This window comes from Austrofundulus limnaeus, unplaced genomic scaffold, assembly GCF_001266775.1.
Source record: "Austrofundulus limnaeus strain Quisiro unplaced genomic scaffold, Austrofundulus_limnaeus-1.0 Scaffold70, whole genome shotgun sequence".
Lineage (NCBI taxonomy): Eukaryota > Metazoa > Chordata > Actinopteri > Cyprinodontiformes > Rivulidae > Austrofundulus > Austrofundulus limnaeus.
In genome coordinates this window covers 2133244-2143218 of record NW_013952472.1, presented here as the reverse complement: position 1 = coordinate 2143218, position 9975 = coordinate 2133244, and the positions used below count along the sequence as shown (strand labels likewise).

The following is a 9975-nucleotide window of genomic DNA, read 5'->3' as shown; positions in this document are numbered from 1 at the left end:
CCCTCCCACCCATCAGTGTGTCTGACCTTACCTGTGTCTCTGTCTAATGGGATCTCCTTGTTTGGGCTCAATAGCGGATGTTGTTCAGTCTCATGGTGGTGTCTTCATGGACAGTTCGTACCCCTCATCCCCTATAACGGGCCCCCTCTCCCGGGGCCAACGGAGGGCCAGTGAGGTCAGCATTGCCAGCCAGGTCTCAGGAATGGCAGACAGTTTCACTGCCACCAACATAGCCAACAGTAAGTGTTCTTGCTACCGACCAGTCTCTCTCTCTTCCTCCCACTCACACAAACTCTGCTCTCACTTATTTCCCACTTTCTCTTGCTCTCACTCCCAACTTTTCTCTGTTTCTCAGACCTTTTTTCCCCCCACTTTGCTACACCATCTTTTTCTCTCTCCACCTCTGTTACTCTGACTCTACACACACCCTGCACTCCACCTGGAGCCGTCTTAGTCAAGACAGGTACACATGATTACTCGTCCTATTTCTTGCATTGTAAGGACGCCGGGTGTTCAGCCCTGTTTTTGTAATACTACTAATTTATGAGCCGATTCAACTCAGAGTCCTACAAAAGAGCAAGCTTAGAGCCACTTTCCACTGTCTGTCTTACTCTTATCCACTGTCTAAACGTAAATGCAATGACCGAGTGCTGCATTTATCTAATGTTTCAATGCATGTGGACACCTGCTGTCCTCCCTCAAACCATTCCTGCATTGTCCACCACCTACTGCAGTGTTTGCTGAGATGATCAGCACTGTTTTCTCTTTGTTTGATTGTCYACCAAAGTCCCTCCTACCCTTCAGTTTTTTTTTGTTACCAGAACCTTTATTTGTAACTTACACTACCGGTTTGTGCACTGATATGAACAGCATCACTTAATGTGTGATTTTACTTCGACACCAGAAGATCTTCAGCAGCATCAACTTGTTTTGTTACCTTACTAACAATTATTTTTCACCGTAGATGCTCACAGTTCTTTACAAAGGAGCCTGTTGCCTCTGGATGCGTTTTAGCATCACTCTGCAAATGTTTAAAYTGTTATATCTGCTGCATATTAAGATGCATACATTTTTTTATATGGTTTTCTCTTTTTTCCCCCCCTTATAGCCAAGTCAGAGCAGATTAACCAAACCAGAATGTCCAGTCTTTTGTCCCAACTTGCCCTAACGTCACAAAACAAATTCTTCCTGAAAAGTCCTCCTAAGGCCCGTAAGAAAGCAGCGGCGGGCCAGGCTGCAGATTCTCCCGATGCAGATCTAGTTATGGAGCTGGATGTTGAGGCAGACTCTAGCGACAGTCTAAGTCCCACCTCGCAGTACGCGAACATCCCGTCAGCCGGGCTGGATTCTGCTATATGTGATCTGGTCTCTCTGGACTCCCAAGCTGAAGTTGAGCAAGGTATCTTTCTGAGGGAGTGGGGGGAAAAACAATCACAGCGAGGCTTCAGGTGTTTTCTGTGTGCTGTTCTACACTATCCAAAGCCCAACGCTGCACTTCCAGGAAGCCTTTTTTTCTCTCTCTTCTACTTGAATTCTTTGGCAACAATTAATTCTCAAGGATTCAAGTACAATCACTTTTCACTGAGCAGGAATAAGGTCTGGCACTCTGGTTTCAAACTATCTTTTTTTTGAATCTGCACTAACATCAGTAGCTGCTCATAAACTCACGTGTTAGATTTTATTTATCTTTTCTTGTTCAATTCAATGCATGATTTTTCTCTTAACTAAAATCATAAACGCTTTCCTTTCCCACCTGCAGCTGAAGGACTGCTGGAAGTGGTGATGATTTGATGATCTCTTCTTCTTTTATTTTTTAGTTGCAAGGGCTTTGCACCTTTGTGTGGCATCATGCACCTCACACTGATTCCCACCGTTTCATTCTTATGTTTCTGCATCCTGTTTAATCTGTTCCCCTTTGCAGTTGCAGCACGTTGGTGGGGTACAAAGCGGCTGGACTTTGCCCTGTACTGCCCCGACGCTCTGACTGCTTTCCCCACCGTTGCTTTGCCGCATCTCTTTCACGCGTCCTACTGGGAATCCACTGATGTGGTGTCTTTTCTCCTGAGGCAGGTGAGTGACGCTGACTAAACTTTAAACAGATCCCTGATTAGTTGTAACATTAAACTTTATTTAATAAACATATATTTTAACTGTAAAATAAAGACTGTAAAAATACTGTAGGCTGTTTAGTTTAGTAAATTTTTAAAAATATATTTTGTAGCCATTTTATTTACACACAAAGCGTTCTGCATACAGTAAATGATGACGTGGATAGGTCCTCGGTGTGAACGAACTAAATCCACCCTGAAGGTTAATCTTGGACAATATCTGACGATCGGCTCTTTTAAATGAAACCAGAGAGCGTTGACAGAGAGGAGAAGGTAGAAATGACTCAGCCTGTAACTGAAAATATGGATGGAGGACAACAGAGCTGCTTCATGAAGAAGAACCTCAGCTTAGCCTGTTAGCCTTTGCGCTAGCATCGACTCTATATTGCCTTATATGTATTAGCTCGGCGCTAGCATGACAAACAAGCTAAAGTGAGGTCCTCCATCCATATTTTCAGTTACAGGCTGAGTCATTTCTACCTTCTCCTCTCTGTCAACGCTCTCTGKTTTCATKTWYAWGAGTCGATTATCAGATATTGTCCAAGATTAACCTTCAGGGTGGATATAGCTCGCTAGCAGCCTCRTGCCGATGACCTATCCACATCATCATTTACCCAGAATACTTTGTGTGTAAATAAAATGGCCCTGTCCGTGTAATATAATTTTTAAACTTTTAGTTTAAAAATGATGAAAAACTGAACATCCTACAGTATTTTTGCAGTCTTTATTTTACAGTTAAAATATGTGTTTATTAAATAAAGTCTAATGTTACAACTAATCGGGGATCCCTTTAAAACGCAGCCTGGTTGGCTATAACGAGGATGACTCACTGAAATCTCACCTGTAGGTCATGCGGCACGAAAACTCCAGCATTCTGGAGCTCGATGGGAAAGAAGTGTCTGAATTTACTCCCTCTAAACCGCGAGAGAAGTGGCTCCGTAAGAGGACTCATGTCAAGATCAGGGTGGGTCTGAGATCAGAAGAAGCCTTCTGCTCCTGTAGGACAGAACTGCCTCCTTCAGCGTGTTTATGTCTCAACTTTGTTTCACAGAACGTGACGGCCAACCACCGTGTGAACGACGCCGTGTTCACTGAAGGCGACTCGCAGGTCATAACGGGTCGCTTCATGTACGGACCTCTGGACATGGTGACTTTGGCCGGGGAGAAGGTCGGTGCAGGATCTTGCGTCATCTGTATTTTGTGTTTGCGCCCCTCGTTGATTTATAAAACGTGCGTGTGCGTTTTTTGTAATTGTGCGCAGGTCGACCTCCACATCATGACGCAGCCTCCCTCAGGAGAATGGGTGTACTTCAGCACAGAGGTGACGAACAGCAGCGGTCGGGTGTCTTTTAACGTCTCCGAGGACAAGCGCCTGGGCATCGGAGTCTATCCTGTGAAAATGGTCGTCAGGTGACGCGGGCTTTATACGCCCTTTCCTTTTCCTGTTTGGTTGTTTTTATTTCCACATCTCAAGCTGCTTTCTAATTCTTGTTTTTTTTTTTTCTTTTTCTATTCTAGAGGTGACCACACATTTGCAGACAGCTACCTGACCGTCGTTCCACGTGGCACAGAGTTTGTAGTGTTCAGCATCGACGGTTCGTTTGCTGCCAGCGTGTCCATCATGGGCAGCGACCCTAAAGTGCGAGCAGGAGCCGTGGACGTCGTCAGGTATCCCGCTGCTCCTGTCTTATTTGGTTTGGTTGAATTCCAAGATTTCCTTTCATACAGACGTTTACCCGTGTGTTGCTTACAGACACTGGCAGGATTTAGGCTACTTGATCATTTACGTGACSGGACGTCCAGACATGCAGAAGCAGCGGGTGGTGGCCTGGTTGTCTCAGCACAACTTCCCGCACGGCATCGTCTCCTTCTGCGACGGCCTGGTCCACGACCCGCTCAGACACAAGGCTAACTTCCTCAAGACTCTGACAGAGGTGGGGTTAATGTATTGTGCAAATGTTTTAAACCACCTATGCTTTGCTTTCGAGGAGTCAAACTAGACCCTGATCTTTAGAAGTAGRCTTGGATCAGTACTTCTTTCGGCTTTCTGAAGTTGGGAGGTTGTATAAAACATAAATAAAAATAGARTATRATGATTTTCAAATCTTTCTCAACCTAWATTCARTTGAATTMGCTATAAAGACAAGATCTTTAATGTTCAAACAGATTAAGTTTTTGAATTTGATGCCTGTAACRTGTTCCARAAAAGCTGGGACAGAGGCAGCAAGTTAAGTTTTATTTATTTATAAAGCACCCTGAATGCTAAAAGCAGCTAAAGGTGCTAGGGTTGGGCGATAAATTGATTTAATCGATTAATTTGAATTTGCTGTTTATAAAGATTTAATTTTGGGAAAATCGAGATTTTTTTTTCCCACCAGCGCACTCTTTGGGGCTTCTGTAGTTCAGAGGTCACCCCACCTGTCTTTCAAAAAGCTTGGTACACAACATGTCAATATGGCAGCTAGCAGAGAGGATCTACTTCTCAAAAATGCACTGTTTCTTCAGTTTTCTGGRACTGGTTAGGTTTTGCAACAATCACCTCRCTGCAAAATCTTTTTAAAGGCTCTTTCTACAAAAAGCAGGAKTACAACAAATTAGTTTCAACACCTAAAACAGAGGCACTCTGTKAAGTGGGAAGCAAAATYGATTAAAATAGAAAATCGAAATTAGGATGAAAAAAATCAGAGATTTTTCTTTTTTTGGGCCGTATCACCCAGCCCTACAAGGTGCTCTACAAAATTATACACAGTAAACAAAAGACTGAGAAAGTGGAGGAATGCTCAAAAAAACAAACACCTGTTTGGATCATTCCACAGGTGAACAGGTTAATTGGAAACAGGTGAGTGATGTGATTGAGTATAAAGGGAGCATCCCCGAAAGGCTCGGTCATTCACAAGCAAGGATGGGACGAGGTTCACCACTTTGTGAAGGCACCATTATTGCTGAAAGCTACATACATGTTTTAGAGCAACATGTRCTGCCATCTAAGCCACGCCTTTTTCAGGGATGTTCTGCTGATTTTAGCAAGACGATACCAAGCCACGTTCTGCACGTGTTACAACAGCGTGGCTTCCTTCTAAGTGTGTGTGTACTGGACCGGCCAGCCTGCAGTCCAGACTTGTCTCCCTTTGAAAATGTCTGACACATTACGAAGCCCAAAAATATAACAACATATTGTTGATACTAAAAAAAAAAAAAATTGTCAAATTATCTGTTAGATTTTTTTATAGATTCAGCTAAAGAAGGGGAACAGTTTTTGTTTTTGTAATAAGCTGTAACAACGATCCTAGTTAAAAAAAATTTTTTTTGCCTTGTGGCCTGATATTGATCCACAACACTGGTTCTTCTCTCAGGTTTAGCTTGATTGATGCATAAGCTGCAAAATAACTATTTGAACAAAATCTTCTCTCAAAGTGGTTAAGAACTGGGCTGAAAAAAGGTGGGAATAAAAAAAAACGTAAAAAAAAGAAATGTGGATTGATGTGGAATTTTTTCACAGCACCGTTTCTTTAATTAATAAGAAAATCAACTTTCCATTTTTTTAAATTGGTGCATTGCAGGCAAATATGAAGATTTTTGCTGGATATGGGTCAACCAAAGATATCTCTGTCTACACCTCAATTGGCCTTCCTCCTTCTCAAATCTTCATCGTCGGCAGACCCTCCAAGAAGATGCAGAGCCAGTGTCAGGTAGGATTTGTTTATTTTAATAACCAGGGTTCCCACGGGTCCTTGAAATCCTTGAAAGTTTGTGAATTTGAAAAAATGATTTCAAGGCCCTGGAAAGTTTGYGAAAACAGCCAAAAATTACACTTGTCCTTGAAAGTTCTTGAATGTTTTTGGGGATTGAAGTTCTTCTATTCACACGACTGATTTTCATCATCTTTAAAAAAATAATAATAATGAAATTAGAAAAATATTACATTTGTTGTGATTGATAACTTAGGATTATGGTAAACTGACGTGGCTTTCAACAAATAACGTGAGCCGTAGTCATAGTTTTACCCAATCAGAGCAGAGCAGGGCGGGGCGTTCTTTCTGAGCCCAGGTGAGAGCACCACAGCTCCTCCTGTCCTCACCGAGGGTCTGGACATGTTCACATCCCCTCCTCCCAAACTGATCTGCTGAACCTCTAATATAATTACATCTCCTTGTATTGTGGAWATGAATGTAGGGTAAACATTTAATCCACTTTCTTTCATTGATTCTGACTCAACAACTTCTATGTTGTTCAGTTTTTCATTGAATTTACATGATATTTAACCTGTTTATTATTAACATTCTGTGGTAGCAGTAGGTTATTGCCCTCACGCGTGGTTCTTGAATTTGAAGAAATTGGTACTGGAAAATCCTTGGAAGGTCCTTGAATTTGATGTTGACCAAGGTGTGGGAACCCTGAATAACACGCTGATCCTTCAGCCTCTTAATGATTATTTATTGACATCTTGCTTTACTCCGATCCTCTCAACAGTTCATCATCGAGGGATATGCAGCTCACCTGTCCCAGCTGGAGTACAACCACCGTTCTCGGCCAGCCAAGTCCAGCAGCGCCCGCATGGTCCTCCGCAAGGGAAGCTTTGGCTTAGGAGCCAACAGCGACTTCCTGAGAAAAAGGAACCACCTGCTGCGCACCATCTCCTCCCAGCCGGCCCCCAGCTCCCCGACAGGCAACGTCCACAACAAACCCGAGCGCACGCAGAGCCAGTCGGACAGCGAGCGGCTGGAGCGCGAGCGGCTGGAGCGGTTCCATGTCCACGGCCAGGGAGCGGCTCAGCGCAGCATGAGCATCACGGCCAGCTGCTGGGGCCGCAGCAGCAGCACCAAGCTGGAACCTGGTGTTTTTAGCCCAAAGCGAGACTTTTAARGACTCAACAAAGGCGGCGCAGAAAAGACGTGGAGAAACTGCAGGTTCGCACCGCCGCAAAGAAATCTGGTGCTACAAAGCGCTACTTATGAAGTGAACACCAGTCTCATTTAACCCATATATTTAAGGWCAGGCTCATGTCAAAACAGACATTTCAAGAACCGTCCCTTTGCTCCAAACTATGTACGCAACTAGAAAAGAAATCCTACTGTAGAGATCCAGACTGTTTTTTTTTTCCTGTTCAGTGAGTATTTTACAGTCTTGAATATAAGGTCAACACTGTAGAGACGGTTACGCATTATTCACCTCCCTGCAGTAACCTGCAGTTCACAAGAAAAGGTGTTGAATAATATTACAGTTCAAGCACAACAATACAAATTTGAGAGTCAGATGATATTAGACAGAGTGCTTATTTCCTTCCTTCCTCTGTTTTGTTTTAAACCAAAAGAGTGATTGTCATTTATCAACCATTCAGAAAAGAAATTTGTAAAACAAATTCTCTAAAATTTACCAACAGCAAAGACAAGCTATTCAGTTTTAAAAGTCAAGATTTTCAGGACGTTTTCAGCTCCGAGACACACAGACTCTGCTGTGTATCACACGAAGCRAAGTCTGAACTGACCCTTTAACTATTACTGCAGCTGAAACTGTTTTTTGTTGTTGTTAAATAGCATTTTACCACCTACTGTATGACTCAACCATAAGGTAAACTATGACTGTACAGTTTAGGTGCCAAAGTAAACGGTATAGATGGAGCCGAGAGGAAACCACTGAGGTCTGGTGTGTAAAAATGAAAGAGATTGTGTAAGTATGTAGTTAAATGCCCGCCTGAGGCTTGTACATAATTAATATATAACAGTGCAGATCTGGTATCTGGTCCACTGAAGACTCTTTTAAAGGGTCTTCTATACTCTGGGGGTGAACACCAACTCATTCAGGATATATTTTATTTATTGACGATGACACTTGTTGCTATTTAATATTATAGCTATCTTAAAATTCATTGATTTTTGTGAACAAAAAAAGTGTTAAATTACTTTTATGTTTTTTTCTCATTGAACTTGAGTTGCGGCAGCCAAAAAATACAGAAGTTTTTTTTTTTGTTTGTTTGTTTGTTTGCCTGGCACAGTATTGTATTTTAAATTTTATTTTATTTTCCAGATTCACCAGAGTTGTATCCGAACTTGTGTCATATATTGTATGTTTGATATTAGCCATTTTGGAAAATTTGATATTTTGGCTTCTTTCTGGTTATTACTGAGCTGTAAATGAGGCATTGAATGTGCTCTTAAATATCCCTCCATAGGTGACTGTCTCTTTCTTTATGTTGCGCCTTTTAGAGGACGACTGTGTGCAAAATGTAAATTCTGTATGATAACGTTGTTGAAATTAGACCAACAGCTGAGAATCGCTTTATGTTAACTGTTAGTTTCTCAAAYTGGTCAAATTTGATGATTTTTTTTTTCACAATATTCAATCGACAGTTATTTATCCCTATAACAGGCACGCTAAAAGCTGACTGCAGTGGACCAATATTGGCGAAATGTAAAAGGGGAAATGTGCAATATTACTCAGCAGCACCACCAGATCAAACAGGCCACTTAAGGAAACGCCGCTGTGCACTGACAATCAGTCGAACTGCAGACGTCTACAGGTGCACATTTCACAAAATGGAGATTTCTCACAATAAAGTGGCACTGACCTAATGTGTGCAATCACAGGCTTATTTCTGTGGAGAAAGTTTTTTATTTATTCATTTATTTTAATATTTGAATTTCAGCATTTGAGTACAAAAATACTGCAAATTGCAGAAACATCTCTGCAATAAAACCCAGGTGTATGAAGGAAGACTGCAACTTGACTGAAGAGCTTCAGTAGAATTTAAAGGAGTGGGATATTTCCATAAACTGTTTGTGGGAAATTAAACTGAGGAGTTTTAAGAATACTCCAAATTAGAAACTCTCCACTGGAATTTATAGAAATAATGTTTAAACGGTCATACACAAATAAAAATATAAACATTTGTCATAAACAAATATAGTCAAATATTGAGTTTGTTTTACAAAAGCATCAAACTGAGTGACATCACTGTCATGACCAAACAACTTTAAGAGAATCATGGATTTTGAACATTTATAATTCTTTTCTAACTGAGCAAAGTTACTTATATTTAACATTTTGGGCATTGTATTCCAATAAAAACAACAAAAAATCATAATTCAAAAAATACCATAGAAATATCTCAATTAAAATACAGAAAGTGTCAAGCTTCTTTTCCACAACTCTGAACATTTTATATATTTTATTATTGTTTTGACTTTTTTTTTGTAAATTTATCTTCATAAAAACAAATTAAACTGCATTCCACAACAAAACTGTTTACACCTCTGGACAAAACTTTTTATGTTACTATTTCCATCAGTATGTCCAGATAACATATCTAATAATATACCATACTATCTAATAAAATACAATAATCATAATACCATAGTAGTTTATCGTTTTTTAGGGTGTGGTGCCTCTCATCACATGATATTTGGTTGTTTTGGTCGAGATTATTCTAAAATATATTTCCCTTTAATATACATATTAAAAATGCAGGTTAAGACCTATAATATTTTATTTTCCAGGTTTTGGTCTATTTCAATAAATTACTTATTTCCATGAAAAGATTTCAAACTTAAAAATTCTCCAAACCCTTACTTTNCACACACACACACACACACACACACACACACACACACACACACACACACACACACACACACATATATACACACACACACACACATTATATATTTACTGGTGACGACGCGTACGGTAGATTTTTTTTTTTACAAATATCAGACAAATCTTAAATGGAGTTAAATTCCTGGGTTGTCTCAGTGCGATAAATGTTTAATCAAAAGCTGAGTTGTAAATATATGGAAAACAAGAACTGACAAAACCATGCTTGAAAAACTGTTAGATTTTACAAGATGTATATTTTGTGGGATTTGGATAA

General features: G+C 40.5%; 1 protein-coding gene across 3 annotated transcripts in view; it reads left to right on the top strand.

Annotated features, from left to right (window-relative positions):
* Positions 1 to 8697, top strand: part of pitpnm2 (phosphatidylinositol transfer protein, membrane-associated 2) — a gene marked incomplete at its 5' end in the record, with an annotated part of 25634 nt that extends 16937 nt beyond the window's left edge. For 2 of the 3 annotated variants that reach the window (XM_014010601.1, XM_014010600.1), the window contains 10 exon segments: positions 75 to 239; positions 1109 to 1399; positions 1922 to 2070; positions 2956 to 3072; positions 3160 to 3276; positions 3370 to 3518; positions 3627 to 3776; positions 3862 to 4042; positions 5669 to 5797; positions 6579 to 8697. In XM_014010601.1, coding sequence (XP_013866055.1) covers positions 75 to 239; positions 1109 to 1399; positions 1922 to 2070; positions 2956 to 3072; positions 3160 to 3276; positions 3370 to 3518; positions 3627 to 3776; positions 3862 to 4042; positions 5669 to 5797; positions 6579 to 6971 — 1841 coding nt within the window. 3 annotated transcript variants of the gene reach the window in all.
* Positions 8698 to 9975: the final 1278 nt, after the last annotated feature.